At 61.8% G+C, this 21240-nt stretch overlaps 1 protein-coding gene across 5 annotated transcripts in view; it reads left to right on the forward strand.

Moving 5' to 3' along the window:
- DLG4 (discs large MAGUK scaffold protein 4) overlaps nt 1–21240 on the forward strand; it is a 65437-nt gene that overhangs the window by 21607 nt on the left and 22590 nt on the right. Inside the window, exons 1-2 of one of the 5 annotated variants that reach the window (XM_074983065.1) lie at nt 6034–6116; nt 13479–13643. In XM_074983065.1, coding sequence (XP_074839166.1) covers nt 13638–13643 — 6 coding nt within the window. In that variant the 5' untranslated portion in view covers nt 6034–6116; nt 13479–13637. Of the gene's footprint in view, nt 1–6033; nt 6117–13478; nt 13644–19658; nt 19769–21240 lie in introns of those variants that run through there. The other 4 variants (XM_074983067.1, XM_074983066.1, XM_074983063.1 and 1 more) reach the window with 4 other exon arrangements.

The raw sequence follows: 21240 nt of genomic DNA on the forward strand, positions 1-21240 counted from the left end.
TAAACCTCCCTTGCTGGAGTTTAAGCCCATTGCCTCTTGTTCTGTCCTCCGAGGCCAAGAAGAACAAGTTTTCTCCCTCCTCCTTATGACACCCTTTTATATACCTGAAAACCGCTCTCACGTCCCCCCTCAATCTTCTCTTTTCCAAACTAAACAAGCCCAATTCTTCCAGCCTTTCTTCAGAGCTCACGTTCTCCAGCCCTTTGATCGTTCTTGTCGCTCTTTTCTGGACCCTCTCTAGTTTCTCCACATCTTCTTGAACTGCGGTGCCCAGAACTGGACGCAACACTCCAGCTGAGGCCTCACCAGCGCAGAGCAGAGCGGAAGAATTGACTTCTCGTGTCTTGCTCCCAACACCCCTGTTAACGCATCCCAGAATCAGGTTTGCTTTTTTTGCAACAGCATCACCCTGTTGACTCATATGTAGCTTGTGGTCCACTGTAACCCCGAGATCCCTTCCTGCTGCAGTCGTTCCTAGACGGTCTGTCCCCATCCTGTATGTGTGATGCTGATTGGTCCTTCCCAAGTGGAGCACTTTGCATTTGTCCTTAATAAACTTCCTCCTGTTTACCTCAGCCCATTTCTCCAATTTATCCAGCTCATTTTGAATTATGAGCCTATCCTCCAAAGCAGCTGCAGCCCCTCCCAGCTTGGGATCATCTGCAAACTTAATCAGCGTACTATGGTATCATCCCATGTGTCCATCCCACACAGGAGCTTGTCTTGCAGCTGGGGCTGGTGCCCCAGAGGAAGGAAATAGAGCAGGGAATTACTCAGTAACCTGTAAACTGTCGCCCTTTCTCAGCAACCCGAGGCAGGTTACTCAGTAACCCACAAACCGTCGCCCATTCCTGCAAACCGAGGCAGGAACACCCATCACGCCCGCCCAGGTTCATAGCCATCGATGGATTTATCCAGCTCCTTTTTGAACCCCGCCCTTCCCAACCTCCTCCGGCGAGGAGTTCCCCGGGTTAACCGCGCGGCGTGAAGACAAACGTCTTTCTGGCCCCGCTGTCACTTGCTTGTCAAAAATAATTATTCCATTTGGCGACGAAATTATGACGGTGACACTTTCAGGGGTCGGTGCCGGTCCTGGTTCACCGGCGCGGTTCTCCACCTGCCTCTCGGGACCCCCCGAGTGGGTCGTGACCCCCTTGTACAGGGCTGGCATTGGGTGTGTTGGAGGGTCTCTCTCCAGGATGTCGGTCTTTGGTGGCGGGGCTGAGTTCTTCTGTCTCCATTACTGGCTTGTGGACGCCGTGTGGGGGGCTCAGCTGGGTTCACGTCTTGATGATAAGGCTACGAATTTAATTCTATTCTCTCGCTTTCCCCATGATGAGCCCTCCTGTTTCCTACTCGCAGGTTTGCCGGCCGTTGCTCAAGTCCAGACATTCGCGGACGTTTTCTTTGCCTTAAGTTTTTAAGAGCAAGTAACGTTGTTGGTTGCGCCTTTCCTGAAATGACGGTGATTGCGAAACTCTTCCTGCATTTCGGTCTCCCTTCCCATCTTGCGTTTGCTCTTCTTGCGGATGACACAAATTCGGGGGAGAGGTAGATTCGTTGGAGAATCCAGAGGGACCTGGATAAATTGGAGGACGGGGCCGAAAGAAATCTGATGGGTTTCAACAAGGAGAAGTGCAGAGTCTTGCACCTGGGGCGGAAGAATCCCAAGCGTTGTTACAGGCTGGGGACCGGCTGGCTCAGCAGCAGTAAGACGGAAAGGGACCTGGTGGATGAAAGGCTGGATATGAGTAAACAGTGGGCCCTTGTCGCCGGGAAGGCTAACGGCGTATTGGGGGGCATTAGGAGGAGCGTTTCGAGCAGATCTAGAGAAGTGGTTATTCCTCTTTATTCGGCACTGGGGAGGCCACAGCTGGAATATCGTGTCCAGTTCTGGGCCCCCCAGTGTAAAAAGGACGTGGATTTGCTGGAGCAGGTTCAGTGAAGGGCAACAAAAATGATTCAGGGGCTGGAGCACGTGGCCGATGAGGAGAGGCTGAGGGATTTGGGCTTGTTTAGTTTGCAGAAGAGAAGACTGAGGGGTGATTTAAGAGCAGCCTTCAACTTCCTGAAGGGGAGCTCTAAAGAGGCTGGCGAGAGGCTGTTCTCGGTGGTGTCAGACGGCAGAACAAGGAGCAATGGGCTGAAGTTGAAGAGGGAGAGGTGCAGGTTGGATATTAGGAAAAACTACTTCCCCAGGCGGGTGGTGAAGCACTGGAATGCGTTGCCCAGAGAGGTGGTGGGTTCTCCATCCCTGGAGGTGTTTAAGTCCCAGCTGGACAAGGCCCTGGCTGGGATGACTTAGTTGGGGTTGATCCTGCTTGAAGCAGGAGGCCGGACTAGACGACCTCCTGAGGTCCCTTCCGGCCCTGGGATTCTCTTGAATTGGCCTGACGTTTGGCGAGTCCCTCTGCCTGCCCGGTCAGGAACACCTCCTAAACGTGTGGCGTCCCCCTTCTCTCCACGGTCGACTCAGCGGAGCCGCGTCACCCTGAAAATACGTCGAGTGTTCAAGTCAGCTGGGCAGCTGCTGGTTGAACCTCTCCAATCTGAAGCTCACCTGGCAACCTCCGTAATCCGGCATGAGTTCAGTTCGCTGGCAGACCACTGGCTGTCCGTGCGCTGGGCTGTGAGCGAGCTGTAATTGACCCCAAACGTCTGCTCGGAGCCCAGCGTCACAGAGGCGGCCGTGTCAGTCTCTAATGTGGAGAACAGCGAGAAGCCCTGGGGCACCTCAGAGACTAACGGATCCTGGGGAGCAGAAGCTTTCGCGGGCAACGAAACCGCTTGGTGAGATGCGTCTGAGGAGGCAGGTGTTTGCCCATGAAATACCCGGGACTTTGCTCGCGAAATACCCGGGTCTTTGCTCGCGAAATACCCGGGACTTTGCTCGCGAAATACCCGAGACTTTGCTCGCGAAATACCCGGGTCTTTGCTCGCGAAATACCCGGGTCTTTGCTCGCGAAAGCTTCTGCCCCACAAGCTCTCTTAGTCTATAATGTGGCCCAGGACTGCTGGTCATTCTCCGAGCCCAGGGAGCCGGGGACGTGTGGGCAATGCGGTGGTCTCACAGGGGTTCCCAAACTTTTCGACATTATGCCCCATTTCGATGTCTGAGAACCCCTCTCCCCTGGACTCTTCCGCACCGCCCTCCCAAGCCCCTTGGAACAAGTGCAGCCCGGACTTTGCAGCAAGGCCCCAAACTTGCTCTAACAACGAGATTTAAAATGAAGAAGCACAAATCACTTTCCTCGGGAAATCACTTTCTGCTGGGGCCAGCCGCCCGCCTACCATCCCAAGCCCTGCGAGCTCCCCCTTCCCAGCCCTGCATCCCCCAAAGCCGGACACCCTCCCCCCACAGCTAACCCCAACCCCCTCGCCCCCTTTGCAGGAGGCGGCCAGCTCCGCGTGGGTCTCCGCCGGCTGCCCGGTTCCTATAGGGTCACCCAAACACAATGGCAGGGGCCAAGAGCTGGAAGCAAAGGCCGGCTTCTTCTTCGGCTGGGGGGGCTGGGTCGCCTCCTGCCCCCCCTGGACTTTCTTCACGCTCCCCAAGTGGGGAAACCATCTGCCTCACCATACCGACCTCCCATGGGCCGGCAGGTTCTCGCGGCCGGTCCCGGTCCGGTCCCGAGGGTGCCGGATGTACATAAGAACATAAGAATGGCCATACTGGGTCAGACCAAAGGTCCATCCAGCCCAGCATCCCGTCTGCCGACGGTGGCCAATGCCAGGTGCCCCAGAGAAGGAGAACAGAAGACAATGATCGAGTGATTTATCTCCTGCCATCCATCTCCTGCCCTTGTTCTGAAGGCTGGGGCACCACACTTTATCCCTGGCTAATAGCCATTTATGGACCTCACCTGCAAAAATTTATCAAGCTCTTTTTTAAACCCTAATAGAGTCCTGGCCTTCACAGCCTCCTCCGGCGAGGAGTTCCACAGGTTGACTGTGCGCTGTGTGAAGAAAAATTTCCTTTTATTAGTTTTGAACCTGCTACCCATTAATTTCATTTGGTGTCCCCTAGTTCTTGTATTATGGGAAAAGGTAAATAGTTTTTCTATATTCACTTTCTCCACACCATTCATGATTTTATATACCTCTATCATATCCCCCCTCAATCGCCTCTTTTCCAAACTGAAAAGTCCCAGTCTCTCTCGCCTCTCCCCATATGGGACCCGTTCCAAACCCCTAGTCATCTTAGTCGCCCTTTTCTGAACCTTTTCTAATGCCAATATATCTTTTTTGAGGTGAGGAGACCACATCTGCACACACTACTCAAGATGTGGGCGTACCATAGTTTTATATCGGGGAAGTATGATATTGTTTGTCTTATTATCTACCCGTTTTTTAACGATTCCTAACATCCTATTTGCTTTACCAACTGCCGCTGCACACTGCGTGGATGTCTTCAGAGAACTATCCACTATAACTCCAAGGTCCCTTTCCTGATCTGTCGTAGCTAAATTTGACCCCATCATGTTGTACGTGTAATTTGGGTTATTTTTCCCAACGTGCATTACCTGACGCTTACCCACATTAAATGTCATTTGCCATTTTGCTGCCCAATCACTCAGTTTGCTGAGGTTCCACGTTGGCCATCACCGAAGCCAACCGACCACCGCATCGGTCAAGTCCGCGGAGACCCGCTCGCCGAACCGCAGCCGGGTCCCGGCTCGGGCGCTTGGGCCGAAGCGGGCGTTGGCGGGAACCTGGCGCTCGCCCTCTGCTCGTTCGCCTGGGCCCTGGGGCCTGCCGGAATCGGCCCGGCGCCGTTCTTCCCACGCGGGGATTTCTTGGTGCCTGGGCCTGGCTGCTTTTTCCGCTCGCTCGTCACAGGGGAGAGGAGCCACCAGTGGGGCCTTGTAGCCGAGAAGGCGACCGGCGCATGGGGCTGCGTCTGGCGGAGCATTTCCAGCAGCGCTAGAGAAGCGATTGGTCCCCTCTACTCGGCACGGGGGAGGCCCCGGCTGCAGGGTTGTGTCCGGTTCTGGGCCCCCCAGTGCAGAAGGGACGTGGGGGCGTTGGAGAGGGGCCGGCGGAGGGCAACCAAAATGCGCCGGGGGCTGGAGCAGGTGGCTGGCGAGGAGAGGCCGAGGGACTGGGGCGTGGTGAGTTGGCAGAAGAGAAGAGCGAGGGGGGTTTGCTGGCAGCCTTCACCTCCCTGCAGGGGCTCTGACGAGGCCGGGGGGAGGCTGTTCTCGGGGGTGCCGGGGGGCAGGATGAGGAGCGATGGGCTCACGTCGCGGTGGGGGGAGGTGGGGGTCGGAGAGGAGGAAAAACTCTCCCCCCAGGAGGGCGGTGAGGCACTGGGACGGGTTCCCCAGAGCGGTGGGGGGATCTCCAGCCCTAGAGGTGGAGCTGGCCCAAGCCCTGGCTGGGACGATGGAGTCGGGCTGGTCCTGCTCTGGGCAGGGGGCTGGACCCCCCCCTCCCGAGGTCCCTTCCCGCCCTGGGGGTCTGGGACTCTTTCAGCCCCCCCCAGGACAATCTGCCGGCGGGGAGTGGGGCGGGGGAGGGGGTGTGAAGGAGCAGCCGGCTGGGGATGGAGAAGGGACGGGAGGGAGGCAGCCGGAGAGGGGGGTGAAGGAGGCCGGGGGGGAGAGGGGGCCGGCCAGAGGGAGGGGCTGGGGGGGCGGGAGGGGGAGGGTCGGTCGGAGGGGCGGGGTGGGGGGGAAGGGGAGGGCGAGGGACGGTCGGAGGGGGCGGGGGGGTGAAGGGGGGACGGGCGGTGGGGGGGTGAAGGGGAGGGGGCGGGGGCGGGGGCGGGGCGGTCGGAGGGGGCGGGGGCGGTCGGGAGCGGGGGGTGAAGGGGGGAGGGGCGGTCAGCGGGGGCGGGGGGGTGAAGGGGGAGGGGGCGGGGCGGTCGGAGGGGGCGGGGGACGGGGCGGCCGGGCGAAGCTCGCCGCAAGGGCGCTGCGCGGGGCGGGGGGTTCGGGGGTTCGCGGCCGGCGGCGGGGGGCGGGGGCGGGGGCGGGGGTGGGGGGGCGGGGGGCGCCATGGGGCTGAGCGGCCTCTCCCCCCCCCGCCGCAGCCCGGGCTGCCTCCCCCCCCTCGTGTGCCAGTGCAAAGTTGTGTGCAGCAATCGGACCCTGTCGCTGGTGTTCGGGTGCCAGGTACGGGGGGGGGGCGGGGGGCGCCCCGGTTCTGACCCGCTCCTGGGCTCGGAGCACTGGTGGGACCCGCTCAGCTGGGCTGGTGGGGGGTGGGGGGTCAGGGGCTCTGTGGGGCTGGGCTGGGGGACTGGAGAGCTCTGTGGGGCTGGGTTAGGGGGCTGTGGGGGCTGGAGGACTCTGTGGGGCTGGGCTGGGGGCTGTGGGGGCTGGAGGACTCTGTGGGGCTGGGTTAGGGGACTGCGGGGGCTGGAGAACTCTGTGGGGCTGGGCTGGGGGCTGGGAAGCTCTGTGGGGCTGGGCTGGGGGACTGGAGAGCTCTGTGGGGCTGGGTTAGGGGGCTGTGGGGGCTGGAGGACTCTGTGGGGCTGGGTTGGGGGCTGGGAAGCTCTGGGGGCTGGGGGGCTCTGTGGGGCTGCGCTGGGGGCTGGGAAGCTCTGTGGGGCTGGGCTGGGGGACTGGAGAGCTCTGTGGGGCTGGGTTGGGGGCTGGGAAGCTCTGGGGGCTGGGGGGGCTCTGTGGGGCTGGGCTGGGGGACTGGAGAGCTCTGTGGGGCTGGGCTGGGGGACTGGAGAGCTCTGTGGGGCTGGGTTAGGGGGCTGTGGGGGCTGGAGGACTCTGTGGGGCTGGGTTGGGGGCTGGGAAGCTCTGGGGGCTGGGGGGCTCTGTGGGGCTGCGCTGGGGGCTGGGAAGCTCTGTGGGGCTGGGCTGGGGGACTGGAGAGCTCTGTGGGGCTGGGTTGGGGGCTGGGAAGCTCTGGGGGCTGGGGGGGCTCTGTGGGGCTGCGCTGGGGGGGCAGGGCAGTTTCCAAGCCACATTCAGACGCAGCTCTGTGTCCTTAGCCTGTCCTGGAGGCGCCTCGGGGATTAGGGGACTTAACGCACTGAGAGCAGCGGAAGAGGGTGGGGGGGTGGGATGGGGGGGGTCCAGCCCCTGGCACCCCCCTGCGCCCCCACCCCACCTCCAGCCCCCCCGCCCCCTCCCGCAGCCCCCCTCTGTATCCCAGCATCCCCTGCTCCTCCCATCGCTTCTCCATCTGGCCTGGCAGCAAATCCAAGACAGAGGGGAGGGAAGGAAGGGTGGCGGGGCAGGGAGGGGGAGACACATAGGGGTGCACGTGTATTAGGGGTATTACGGGAGAGGAGTCGGACTAGTGGTTAGAGAGCAGGGGCTGGGAGCCAGGACTCCTGGGTTCTCTCCCCGGCGCTGGGAGGGCAGTGGGGGCTGGTGGTTAGAGCAGGGGGTGGGAGCCAGGACTCCTGGGTTCTCTCCCCAGTGCTGGGGGGCAGTGGGGGCTGGTGGTTAGAGCAGGGGGCTGGGAGCCAGGACTCCTGGGTTCTCTCCCCAGTGCTGGGGGGCAGTGGGGGCTGGTGGTTAGAGCAGGGGGGCTGGGAGCCAGGACTCCTGGGTTTTTTCTCCGGCTCTGGGAGGGGAGCATTGTGTATGAAGCAAGGTTTTAATTTTCCCAACATCCCCTGTTCTCCAGCCCCTTAGCCGGGAAAATCTCTCATCTGACCGTCTTTTAGCTGGGATTAACGATGTAATCACTGCTCTTCTGGGGGGAAAGCCTGGTGCTCTGAGCTGGGCAGCCCCAGCCGCTCCAGCCAGAGTGGTCCCAGCCCTACAAGACAAACACGTCCCCCCGTCAAGGAGAGAAAATCCCTCGCTTCCTGCAATCAGACCAACCCCTGGCAGATCACGAGACACCGCCAGCCTGTGGGACTCCGTGTCAGAGGACAAGCTGCCTCTCTGGGATGGCCTTGACGGTGCTGGGTCCTGCCGAGAGGGCCAGGGACGGGACTGGGCAACTTCTTGAGCTGCCATCCCGTTCTCGTGTCCCGCAATTCGATGAGGTTGAGAAGACCAGGTTCAAAAAAGAATGAGATAAATTCATGGAGGAGAGTTCCAACCCTGCCTCGTCGCCAGGATGGGCAGGGAGGGTGTCCCTGGTCTTGCCTATTGCTGGACAACAGGCTCCTGGGCTCGGTAGACCTGTCCTCTGACCCAGGCTGGCTGCAGCTGACCTAGTGGCCAGACCCGTCAAACTTTTCTCAGCTGGCTGGGACCTTGCTGCAATCGATCGCTTCGCCTCGAGCTGTGAAATGGACCTTCTGGGCCCCGTGAGCCAGGCGTTTCCTTAGCTAGGAGGTCAAAGGAGAGGGCCAACCACGAAGAGAATTGAGGTGCTGAAGGAGAAGTCCACATGAGCCCGGGGGAGGATGAAAAATGTTTCACAGCCCCAGTTTTTCAGGCTTCAGGCAGAGGTGCTGATCTGGGTCCCTTTTGGCCTGGTGGGATTACAACACCTCAGGATCAGGGTGATGGGCTGGGTTGACTGCTAGTCACTGAGTGAGGTAGCAGATTGTGTGTTTGTGCGGTTTTATTCCCTCCGACCCCACAAGCCCAGTGGTGTCATGGTAGAGCTTGGGGTTGCACTTGACCAAGGGGTTTGCTGTGGGTCATCATTGCGTTGAGTTATCTTTCCATTGGGTCATCATTGCGTTGGGTTCTCTTTTCATTGAGTCATCTTTCCATTGGGTCATCATTGTGTTGGGTTCTCTTTTCATTGAGTCATCTTTCCATTGGGCCATCATTGCGTTGGGTTGTCTTTGCGTTGAGTCATCTTTCCATTGGGTCATCATTGTGTTGGGTTGTCTTTTCATTGAGTCATCTTTCCATTGGGTCATCTTTGCATTGGATCGTCTTTGCGGTGCAAGAACGGTGCAGTGGGTTGTCTTTGGGTTGGGTGCATTTGATGGTCTTCACGTTCGGGGGCAGTTTGGAGAATCAGCTGGTCTGTCCGGTTTTCTTCACTCGGATCTGCCTGACCTAGCAGTGTTATGAGAGATTTCAGGATCCCAGGAGGTAGTAGGGGGTTGCACTGGGTCATCCCTGTGTTGTGTTTTGCTTTGGGTGGTCTTTGTGCTGAGTGGCCTTTGCCCTGGGTGGCAGCTTGGGAAAGGGGGCTGGCTTGTATGTTTTGTGTTGGGTCCTCCCTCTGATCTTCCAAGCCTAATGGTGCTTTTGGGTCGATCTTTGGGACCCAGGAGATGTTGGGGGTTGCCATGGATCATCTCTGGGTTGGGTCATCTCTGGGTTGGATGGTCTTTGCATTGGGCCAGCCTTATGTGGGGTTGTCCTTGTGTTGCCTCCTTTTTTTTTTTTTGGGGGGGTGTCATTTTTGTGTAGGCTCAACTGAGGTTTGGGCTGTCTGTGTGTTGGTTCATGCTCACACTGGGTCTTTGAATTGGGTCATCTTTGTGTTGGGCCATCCTTACGTTGGGTCATTGTGTTGGGTTGACCTTGCACTGGGCAAGCCTTGTGGTGGGTGGCAGCTTGGGGTCATTGCGTTGGGTGGCAGCCTGGGGTCATCGTGTTGGGTTCTCTTTGCGTTGGATGCAGCTTGGGGTCATTGCATTGGGTTATCCTTGTGTTGGGTGGCAGCTTGTGGAGTGAGGCCAAGTTGTCACCTGTGGTTTGTTTTCTCTCCACTCTGCTCTTGCAAGTCCAATGGCATTATGGTCGGTCACTGGAGCTGGTGACGCTCACAGCCCTGATGGGCCAGCTTAGTGCAGTTGTCCCCTTTCCATTTCTCTTGATTTCTCCCCAAAAGTCTTCTCTTTTTAGCATCCCTTGAGGGCCGGATGGGTGGAACAGCCCACGTCTTCGTCATCTTGGCCAACAGTTATGTAGAGTTTCCAAAGAACTCATTGCACTGGGTTGATTTGGTGGCCCACGTGTCTCTCGTTTATCGGGCGTGACCTTACCACGGTCCTTGCATTATATCAGGGCATCGTTACTTCCATTTTTGCGTTGTGCTTGGACCCCCGTTTCCCCATCAACTTTCACTTACGTTCTACGGTGGAGCTCACAAATCACAGTCAATGTAGAGCCCCAATTATTACAACTGAGGCCTGAAGTACCTGGTCCAGGGAGACCTCCGTCTCTGCTGTAGGGGGACCAGGGGTCTTAGTAGCATCATGAGAACATGATCTCAGCCTGAAAAAAACTAATTGCCCAAACGATCTTAATTTGGAAGTGCATCCTAGGACTTGTGGTCTTAATGTTTTTCCATAGCTCCTCAATCCCTGGTTGCCTACACCTCCCATAATGCATCACGTTTCCCCCATCTTCCTGTGCCACCATGTGGGGGGGGGGTGTCCTTGTTGTGGTGCATCGTGGGAGATTGGGGGGGGGACTCTAGAATCAGGTATCAACACTCAAGCGCCAACATGGCGGCATTACCGGATAGCATTGGTTCCCACCGATATTTTCAGATTTTGGGCAGTGTGTGTGTGTGTGGGGGGGGGGGTCTTTTTAGCTAAACCATTGAGCTTCCCCATGAGAACGAAAAGAGGGGGAAGGTGTGTCACAAACTCCAAAAGGAGTTAGTAGGTGGGACATTTCTGATCATATTTGTGTTAAGTCTTTGCTTTGGTTGGACTTTGCATTATCTTCCCATTGTGTCTTCGTACTGACTGGTGTTTGCATCACCTTTGCATTCAGTTGTCTGTATGTTGGGTCTGTGTTGTGTAGTTGTTTTGTTCTCTTTGCATTGTGTCTTTGTGTTGGGCTGTCGTTGTGGGGCATCATTTTTGCATTGGGTTGTCTTTGCCTTGGGTCTGCATTGCGTGAGCTGTCTTTGTGGGGAGTCGTTTTTTGGCATTGGGTCATCCTTTTCTTGGGTTTGTGTTGTGTGGACTTTGTGTTATCTTTGCACCGGCTCTTTTTGGTTGGCTGTCTTTGTGGTGAGTCATTGTTTGCATTGGGTTGTCCTTTCGTTGGATCTCATGTGATCATCGCATTATCCGTGCATTAGATCTTTGTGCGGGGTCATCTGAAGTCCCTGTCCCATGAGCTCATTGCATTGGGAGGTTGTTGCATTGGGTTATATTCATGTGGGTCTGGAGAGTCAACAGATGGTGGGGTGGGACGCAGAGGAGGGCCCTCGGACAGAGGAGTCTGGATTGGAAGGTCAGCCGGGCGGACGCAAAGACCAGGTTGGGTGATCTGCTCGTGGGAGAGGTTGGACAGAGCCCGAGTCAGAGGGTGGGAGAACGTGGAAAGTGTGCTGAAAGACGATTGGGCGGTGCCCAAAGGGACCGGTGAACCGGGTGAAGACAGGCAGAAGAAACGCCGGAGGCGACGATCGTTTGTAACCGTCGGGGAACCGAGTCCCGAGGAAGGTGGTGGCTTTTCCTTCTCGACAGCTTCCAGGGACGCTCTTTTTGAAAGACGTTTTCGGGGTGCTGGGCCCCGTCCTGGTGGGAGACATTCAGTGACCCCATGTTGTGTCCCCCTAGGCGATCTCATGGTGTCTTCAGGCCGAGGGATGCGTGAATTCCCCATCCTTTCCGTTCAGACCCTTGACGATGACGTTGGCTCGCGTCGATCTCCTTGAACCTTGTAAATTCGACCTTCCGCCCGTCGGTTGGTCCATCTGCCTCTGCGTCGGCTCATCGTTGCGGGGAGCCAGACTTGCGTCCGGTCATCGCGTTGCGTCTTCTTCGGGTGGGGGTCACGGACGCGTAGGACACGAGAACGCGCGGGGACCTCCGGAGGTCGTTGCATTCACTCCCCGGCCCTGCCGGCAGGACCAAGCACCGGCGGGACCATGCCTGAGAGACGTCTAGCTAACCTGGTCTCCAGGGATGGTGATTCCACAGTGTCCCCAGGCGATTTATTCCGGTGCTTAACCACCCTGCCTGGTGGGAAGTTTTTCCCAATGTCCAACCTCAACCTCCCTTGCTGGAGTTTAAGCTCATTGTTTTGTGGTGTCCTCAGAGGCTCAGGAGAACCTTTCTTCCCCCACTTTTCTTCCTTGCGACCCTCTTTTAGGTACTTGAAAACCACCCCCACGTCCCCTCTCGGCCCTCTCTTTTCTCCACCCACCACGCCCAGTTCGGTCAGTCGTCCTTCATCCCTCACGGCCCCCAGACCTTCTCCAAATCTTCCCTGACATGTGGCGCCCGGAGCTGGACTCAAGACCCCAACCGCGTCCTCACCGGCGCTGAGCGGAAGAAGGACGTCGCCTGTCTCGCTCTCCCCGCGCTGGTGAATGCCGCCCAGAATCACCTTTGCTTTTCTCCCCACAGCGTGGGGGCACCTCTGCCTTTTGCGCTGTGGGTTGTTTGCGTTGAGTGGGGCTCTGTGGCCGGGGGGCGGCTTGCCAGGTGGGGGCGGCCGGTCCGTTTCTGGGCTTTCATCTTAACGTGCTGGGCACGGGTTCGTGTCGAAATAATTAGGGCTGGAATTTCTCATCGTTGGGGGCATGAAATCACCCAGGATGACGGGAGGGGATGGGAGAAGCCCGCCCGTACGTGGCCATGGGACGACATTAGCCAAGACCCACGGCGGGGAAGGCTCCTTGTTGGACGGATCTGGGCAGAACTGGGGGGAGTTAATATTCCCGGACGAGGAAAACCCATCCATCCCAGTGGCCGGGCCGAGACCGTGGCTGGCGAGGGGCAGAGGGTTGGTTTCTCTCTCAGGAAAACCGGCTTGACTTCTTGGCGGGTGGGCGAGAGTTATTTCCCCTCCCCTTCTTAATTAACGAGCCCTCGAGCTAAGGCCGGGGGACACGGTTATGCCTGCGGGACCCGTAACGTGCGGAGAAGAATCACGGCGTTCCACAGGCCTTTCCCTGGTTTTGCGTGCAGGGGGACTTTCTGGCGATGGCGGGGTGCTCGTTTGCTTAATGACGGAGACGATGCGCAAACCCCCCCCCCCCCCCCCGACAAGTTCCTCCCGGCCAAAAAGGCCTGGCGGTCTCTCGCGTAGCCTTGGTTGGCGGGAGGGCTTCAGAAATGGGGAGGGCGCCATGTTGGGTGACCGGGGGGGGCAAGAGCTGGTGATGGGGCGGGGGGAGCGGGGGGGGCCGAGGGGAGGGGGGTTCGAGCCTGGGGGTGCTGTCCGCGGACTCAGTGCTGAATCGGCTGGGTCCGGTTGGGGTGCTGGGGGGGCCGCCACGCGGCTGGAGACAGCAGGGGTGGGGGGGAGGAGGGGATGTCTAGGGCAGGGGGGAGCAGGGGGCGCTGTGGAACAGAGGGACCAGAGGGGGCGCCGTGGGGTAGGGGCCAGCAGGGGGTGTCATGGGGCAGAGGGACCACCGTGGGGCAGGGAGCCAGGAGAAGGCACCGTGGGGCAGGGGGACCAGCAGAGGGTGCTGAGGGGTGGGGGGCCAGCAGGGGGCGCCGCAGAGAAGAGGGACCAGCAGGGGACGCCGTGGGGCAGGGAGCCGGGAGAAGGCACCGTGGGGCAGGGGGACCAGCAGGGGACGCCGTGGGGCAGGGAGCCGGGAGAAGGCACCGTGGGGCAGGGGGACCAGCAGGGGGGGCTCACCGTTTGCCTGTTGCGCCCCCCCAGAAATATCGCTACCAAGATGAGGACAGCCCTCCCCTGGAGCAGAGCCCAGCACACCTCCCCAACCAGGTAAAGGCCCCCGAGCTGGTCCACGTCTCGGAGAAGAACTTGTCCCAGATCGAGAGCATCCATGGCTACGTGTCCCACTCCCACGTCTCCCCCATGAAGGTAGGACGGTGGGCGGGGGGGCGCCCGGCCAGCACAGGGGGTCACCAGCCCGGCCCCGCTGCCCCCCCTCCTCTGTGTGCGTGGCCGGGGGGCGGTGCTGGCTCGCTGGGCTGGGGCGTTAATCTCGTGCGTGCGAGTGTCACGGTGCACATGGCACCAGCTTGCTGGGGTGTCTTACGTGTGTGTCTCTTGTGCGAGGAGTGTGTGTGTGTCACCCGGGTGTGCGTACCGTGAGGGTGTGCCGAGTGGAGCTGGGGGTGTCTCGCATTCGTGCCTTCCACGTGTGTGAGTGGGAGTGTGTGTTGGGGCACACAGCACTAGTTTTTGGGGGATGCTGGGGGGTCTGGATGTAGTTCTGTGCGAGGGTGGCAGCCTGGGGCTCAGTGTGTGTGTGTGTGTGTGTCAGCCTGTAGCTCAGTGTGTGTGTGTGAGGGTGTAGTTCAGAGTGAATGTGTGTGTGAGTGTAGTTCAGTGTGTGTGTGTGTGTGTGTGTGTGTGTGTGTGTGTGTGTGTGTGTGTGTGAGCCTGTAGCTCAAAGTGTATGTGTGTGTGAGGGTGTAGTTCAGAGTGAATGTGTGTGAGGGTGTAGTTCAGTGTGTGTGCATTGGGCTGTAGCACAATGTGAGTGTGCATTGGCCTGCAGCTCTATGCAAGTGTGTCAGGGTGTAGTTCAGTGTGAGTGTGCATCAGAGTGTAGCTCAGTGTGTGTGCGTCACGCTGTAGTTCAGCACACATATGTGTGAGAGTGTAGTTCAGTTTGAGTGTGCATCAGCCTGTATCATAATGCGAGTGTGTGTTGGCCTGTAGCTCAGTGTAGGTGCGTGTTGGGGTGTAGTTCAGAGTGAATGTGTGTGCGGGTGCAGCTTGGTGTGTGTGTCAGGCTGTAGTTCAGTGTGAATGTGTGTGAGGGTGTAGTTCAGAGTGAATGTGTGTCAGGCTGTACTTCAGGGTGAATGTGTGTGAGGGTGTAGCTCAGTGTGTGTGCATGTGTGTCAGGCTGTAGTTCAGTATGAGTGTGTGTGAGGGTGTAGTTCAGGGTGAATGTGTGTGCGGGTGTAGCTGTGTGTGTGTGTCAGGCTGTAGTTCAGGGTGTATGTGTGAGGGTGTAGCCCAGGGTGTGTGTGTGTCAGGCTGTAGTTCAGGGTGTATGTGTGAGGGTGTAGCTGTGTGTGTGTGTGTGTGTGTCAGGCTGTAGCTCAGGGTGAATGTGTGTACGGGTGTAGCTGTGTGTGTGTGTCAGGCTGTAGCTCAGGGTGAATGTGTGTCAGGCTCTAATTCCGTGTGTCTGCATGCAGCTCAGTGCAGGTGTACATCAGTATGTCGCTCAGAGTGTCAAGGTGTACATAGCTCAGTGCAAATGTGAGTCAGTGTGTTAGCGTGTAGTGCCCTGGAAATGTAAGTGTGTCATTTCTTGTGTGTCAGAGGATCTCCGTGCGTTGGACTTAGCATGCGTCGCTGTGCATCGCCCGGTGTGGGGGTGTGTCAGAGTGTGTCACAGCCTGGTGGCATATCTGAGTGTGCATTTCTGAGCATGTGTGTTCACAGGGTTGTGTGCAGATCCTGCCCCGCCCCACAACATGATTTACTAGTCAGAAGAAGAAAATCAGCAGCCAGGACTCCTGGGTTCTCTCTCCGGCGCTGGGAGGGCAGTGAGGGCTGGTGGTTAGAGCAGGGGGTGGGAGCCAGGACTCCTGGGTTCTCTCCCCGCGCTGGGAGGGCAGTGGGGGCTGGTGGTTAGAGCAGGGCCGGGAGCCAGGACTCCTGGGTTCTCTCCCCGGCGCTGGGAGTGCAGTGGGGGCTGGTGGTTAGAGCAGGGCCGGGAGCCAGGACTCCTGGGTTCTCTCCCCAGCGCTGGGAGGGCAGTGGGGGCTGGTGGTTAGAGCAGGGGGCCGGGAGCCAGGACTCCTGGGTTCTCTCTCCGGCACTGGGAGGGCAGTGGGGGCTGGTGGTTAGAGCAGGGGGTGGGAGCCAGGACTCCTGGGTTCTCTCCCCGGCGCTGGGAGGGCAGTGGGGGCTGGTGGTTAGAGCAGGGGGTGGGAGCCAGGACTCCTGGGTTCTCTCCCCGGCGCTGGGAGGGCAGTGGGGGCTGGTGGTTAGAGCAGGGGTGGGAGCCAGGACTCCTGGGTTCTCTCCCCAGCGCTGGGAGGGCAGTGGGGGCTGGTGGTTAGAGCAGGGGGTGGGAGCCAGGACTCCTGGGTTCTCTCCCCGGCGCTGGGAGGGCAGTGGGGGCTGGTGGTTAGAGCAGGGGGCGGGAGCCAGGACTCCTGGGTTCTCTCCCTGGCGCTGGGAGGGCAGTGGGGGCTGGTGGTGGCCTGGCCCCCCAGAAGCAGTAATTCGGGCGGGGGGAAGACTTGGGCAAGGGCATGTCAGGCTTGGAGAGGTGTGTGTGTGTGTGTGTGTGTGTGTGTGTGTGTGTCCCTGCCACAAGGCGTGTGGCTGCGGGCGGTTTGGGTTCCTCTCCCTGTACTAGTTCTCACACCGCCAGGGTTATGCTCCTGTCTCTTTCTGCCTTGTGTATCTCTCAGAGTGAGTGTGCGACTGGGATGTGTGCGCCTGTCGTGCTGTGCTGGTTTTGTGCGTTTGGCTCTCCCTGGAGGCGGTGAGTTGTGCGTACATTGTGTGTGTCTGTCGTGGTGCATCGGTTTTTTGTGTTTCCCTGTGTGTTCACGTGGAGTGTGTCGTTCAGGTCCAGGTGTATTGTGTACACTGTGTGTTGTGCGCCCAGCTGTGCGTATGCGCGGCGTCTGGTGTGTCTACGTTGTGTGTCTAGCTGTGTGAATGCACAGCAGTAAGTTGCGTGTGCTTAGCCGTGTGTCCACGCAATTTGTGTTGTGCGGACTGTGGGTCTCGTGCGTACACACAGCTGTGCATAAGTTGTGTGTGTTCAGCTGTGCGTACACAGCGTGTTGTGTGTACAGAGCGTCTAGTTATGTACACACAGCAATGCATACGTTTTGTGTGTTTAGTTGTGTGTATACACCAGGTGTGTTGTGTTGTATGTACAGTTGTGTTGAGCTACGGTGGAGCATAAGTTGGATGTGTTTAGTTGTGTGTACACACGGTTGCACGTAGCTTTTTTGTGTGTTGCTATGTAGTCATGATACACCCTGAGGCTTTGTGTATGCATGGTGTGTGCTGTACACCTTGTGTAAGTCTAACTGCACACACCCACAGTGTGTTGTGTCGCTAGCTGTGTGTGTGTGAATGGTGGGCGGTGTGTGTGCGTTGTGTGTATCCAGTTGTGTGCACACAGGCTGGTGGGCAAGTTTGTGGTGCAGACACATGTTGTACGTACCTTGCGTCTAGTTGTGTGTTCACACAGCAGTGCATTTCTTCTGTTCCGTTGTGTGCGCACACGGTGCGTGTGTTGTGTGGACATGCCTGTCCTGATGCGTGTACCCATAGCAGTGGCCCTGACGATTTGCGCGTGTGGCTGTTCACACACGTGTCTAGTTGTGGGTCCATACGGCAGACCATAGGCTTTGTGTGTCTAGCTGTGTGTATGCATGGCAGCGTGTAGGTGGTGTGCGTGGCTCTGTGCGTGTGCGTGTCTCGGGGGGTGTCTCTGGCTCTGTACCCACCTCCCTGCACCCCCATGCACCAGCCCGCCCCCCTCGACTCGCAGCCCCCGTGGTGAGGTATTTATGACTGGGGTGGGGGAAGCAGAGCCCCTGGCTGGGGGAGGGGGCAGACCCCACTTCTTGGGGGGCCCAGCTGCTTGCTGGGGGGCAGAATGGGGGCCCCTAAGACAGGGCAGAGGTGGGGATGTGGGGGGCTGCTCTCACCTGCCCCACTGATCCCCTTAGGTAGCCACCCAAAGCGTCTCTAATCCCTTCCGGCCAATCCGATTAACGGGGAGGTGGGACGTCCCCCGGGGCCCGGCCAAGGGCTGGCTGCTAGGGGGCACCGTGGGGCAGGGAGGGGGCTGAGCCCTCACATTTCCCTGCCCTGACACCCATCCAGCCATCCTCTCTCACCCCCCAGCTGCCCGGCACCCTGGCCCAGCCCTGCCCGGACCTGCCGGTAGGTCCTCCGTGGCCTTCATCCCCTTCCTCCTCCTCCTCCTCCTCCTGCCCAGGCCTTCATCCCCTCCTCCTCCTGCCCAGGCCTTCATCCCCTCCTCCTCCTGCCCAGGCCTTCATCCCCTTCCTCCTCCTCCTGCCCAGGCCTTCATCCCCCCCCCGGCCTTCATCCCCTTCCTCCTCCTCCTCCTCCTGCCCAGGCCTTCATCCCCTCCTCATCCTCCCCCCCGCCAGGCCTTCATCCCCTTCCTCCTCCTCCAGCCTTCTTCCCCCACCCCCCGGCCCGCAGAAGACGGGGCCTGTGCCTTTAAGACGCCCCACACAGCGCTGCGGCGAACCCGCAACCCGCCGCCGCCTGCGGTACTTTGGCGCCACCTCGTGGCCGCTTCTGGGAACGATTCGGGAACCCCCCTCCGCCCCGAGCCCCCCGGGGTTAAAACGCGCCCCGTGTTACAGAGGGGGAAACTGATGCACGGAGAGAAGACTGGATCCTGGCCCCCCTGCTCTACCCACCAGCCCCACTGCCCTGGGGAGAGAACCCAGGAGTCCTGGCTCCCAGCCCCTGCTCTAACCACCAGCCCCACTGCCCTGGGGAGAGAACCCAGGAGTCCTGGCTCCCAGCCCCTGCTCTACCCACCAGCCCCACTGCCCTGGGGAGAGAACCCAGGAGTCCTGGCTCCCACCCCCCTGCTCTACCCACCAGCCCCACTGCCCTGGGGAGAGAACCCAGGAGTCCTGGCTCCCACCCCCCTGCTCTACCCACCAGCCCCACTGCCCTGGGGAGAGAACCCAGGAGTCCTGGCTCCCACCCCCCTGCTCTACCCACCAGCCCCACTGCCCTGGGGAGAGAACCCAGGAGTCCTGGCTCCCGGCCCCCCTGCTCTAACCACCAGCCCCCACTGCCCTCCCCGCGCCGGGGAGAGAACCCAGGAGTCCTGGCTCCCGGCCCCCTGCTCTAACCACCAGCCCCCACTGCCCTCCCAGCACCAGGGAAAGAACCCAGGAGTCCTGGCTCCTACCCCCTGCTCTAACCACCAGCCCCCACTGCCCTCCCAGCGCCGGGGAGAGAACCCAGGAGTCCTGGCTCCCGGCCCCCTGCTCTAACCACCAACCCCCACTGCCCTCCCAGCGCCGGGGAGAGAACCCAGGAGTCCTGGCTCCCGCCCCCTGCTCTAACCACCAGCCCCCACTGCCCTCCCAGCGCCGGGGAGAGAACCCGGGAGTCCTGGCTCCCGGCCCCCCTGCTCTAACCACCAGCCCCACTGCCCTGGGGAGAGAACCCAGGAGTCCTGGCTCCCAGCCCCTGCTCTCACCACCAGCCCCACTGCCCTGGGGAGAGAACCCAGGAGTCCTGGCTCCCAGCCCCTGCTCTCACCACCAGCCCCCACTGCCCCCCCAGCGCTGGGGAGAGAACCCAGGAGTCCTGGCTCCCACCCCCTGCTCTAACCACCAGCCCCCACTGCCCTCGCAGTGCTGGGGAGAGAACCCAGGAGTCCTGGCTCCCCCTCCCCATCTAACCACTAGCCCCGGGGCGAGAACCCAGGCGTCCTGGCCCATCCAGCCGCCAGGCTGTGGGGTGTTACGCTGGTGCAGCGCCTCACCCCAGAGGCGGCTGCATCTCTCCTGGGGGAGGGAGCCCTGGCTTGGGGCCGTGGGGCTGGAGTGGGGGGGGGGGGCGGCGCTTCTCCCGTGGCGGGAGGGGGGGGGCCAGCGCATGGCGTGGGGGGAGGCGGACACGCTCGCTCCCCCCACCCCCAGCCCAGCCTTGCGCCCGCTGCCGGCTCCGTCAGAGCCTGGCGGGGGGAGGGGGGCGCTGCGGGCCCGGCTCGGCTCGGCTCGGGATGGGGGGCGGGCCGGGGGGGCAGCCGGGATAGATCCGCGCTGCAGCGCGGGGGGAGGGGGGGGGCTGCGGCCGGGGCAGCTCAGCGGCCGGAGGCGGCGGAGGGGAGCCGGGGGGAGGGGGGGCAGGACGGGCCCGGGCCCGCCCCCCCCCCGCCGCCCGCGCCCCCCGGGGCCATGTTCGTGTCGGTTTGGTACGCCAAGAAGATGGGTCGGCGCCTGCTGGACCACGTGCGGCGCCAGAGACCGCGGGGCCCAGCCACGGTAGGGGGGGGAGCGGGGGGGGGGCTGGCTGGGGGGCAGGGCGGGGGCGGGGGCGGGGGGAAGGGGGCTGGCTGGGGGGCGGGGCGGGGCGGGGTGGGGGGCTGGCAGGCGTGGGAGGGGCATGGGGCAGGGAGCTGGTTGGGGGGCAGAGTGGGGGTGAGGGTACTGGGGGGGCAGGGGGCTGGCGGGGAGGACTGGGGGCAGGGTGGGGGGCCGGGATCAGGACGGGGGTGGGGGGTAATGGGGCGCAGGGGGTCTGGCCAGGCGGCAGGGCGGGGGGGCCGGGATCAGGACGGGGGTGGGGGGTAATGGGGCGCAGGGGGTCTGGCCGGGCGGCAGGACGGGGGTGGGGGGCAATGGGGCGCAGGGGGTCTGGCCGGGGGGCAGGGCGGGGGTCTGAGATTTTGCAGGGGCTGCGGGCAGGGAGCGAGGAGTAATGAATGGCGGAGGGGCGGGGGCTAGGCCGTGACGTCACGGGAGAGGGCTGTCTGACGTCACCTTCGCTGCGGATGAATGGGGACGCGGGGGCGGAGCTCCGTGTGCGCCGCAGCATCAGTCGCGGGGGCGGGGGCGGGGGCGGGGCTCGGGAAACTGGCCCGGACTCCTGGGTCCCTGCCCCGGCAAGCAGAATCCCCTGCCCCACAGCGCCCCCTGCCGGGCCGCGGCCCCGCTCCCTGCCCCACAGCGCCCCCTGCCGGGCCGCGGCCCCGCTCCCTGCCCCACAGCGCCCCCTGCCGGGCCCCGGCCCTGCTCCCTGCCCCACAGCGCCCCCTGCCGGGCCGCGGCCCCGCTCCCTGCCCCACAGCGCCCCCTGCCGGGCCGCGGCCCCGCTCCCTGCCCCACAGCGCCCCCTGCCGGGCCGCGGCCCCGCTCCCTGCCCCACAGCGCCCCCTGCCGGGTCCCGGCCCCGCTCCCTGCCCCACAGGGCCCCCTGCCGGGCCCCGGCCCCGCTCCCTGCCCCACAGGGCCCCCTGCCGGGTCCCGGCCCCGCTCCCTGCCCCACAGGGCCCCCTGCCGGGTCCCGGCCCCGCTCCCTGCCCCACAGGGCCCCCTGCCGGGTCCCGGCCCCGCTCCCTGCCCCACAGCGCCCCCTGCCGGGCCGCGGCCCCGCTCCCTGCCCCACAGCGCCCCCTGCCGGGCCGCGGCCCCGCTCCCTGCCCCACAGCGCCCCCTGCCGGGCCGCGGCCCCGCTCCCTGCCCCACAGCGCCCCCTGCCGGGCCGCGGCCCCGCTCCCTGCCCCACAGCGCCCCCTGCCGGGTCCCGGCCCCGCTCCCTGCCCCACAGGGCCCCCTGCCGGGCCCCGGCCCCGCTCCCTGCCCCACAGGGCCCCCTGCCGGGTCCCGGCCCTGCTCCCTGCCCCACAGGGCCCCCTGCCGGGTCCCGGCCCCGCTCCCTGCCCCACAGGGCCCCCTGCCGGGCCGCGGCCCCGCTCCCTGCCCCACAGCGCCCCCTGCCGGGCCGCGGCCCCACT

This window comes from Carettochelys insculpta, chromosome 34 (genome assembly GCF_033958435.1).
Source record: "Carettochelys insculpta isolate YL-2023 chromosome 34, ASM3395843v1, whole genome shotgun sequence".
Lineage (NCBI taxonomy): Eukaryota > Metazoa > Chordata > Testudines > Carettochelyidae > Carettochelys > Carettochelys insculpta.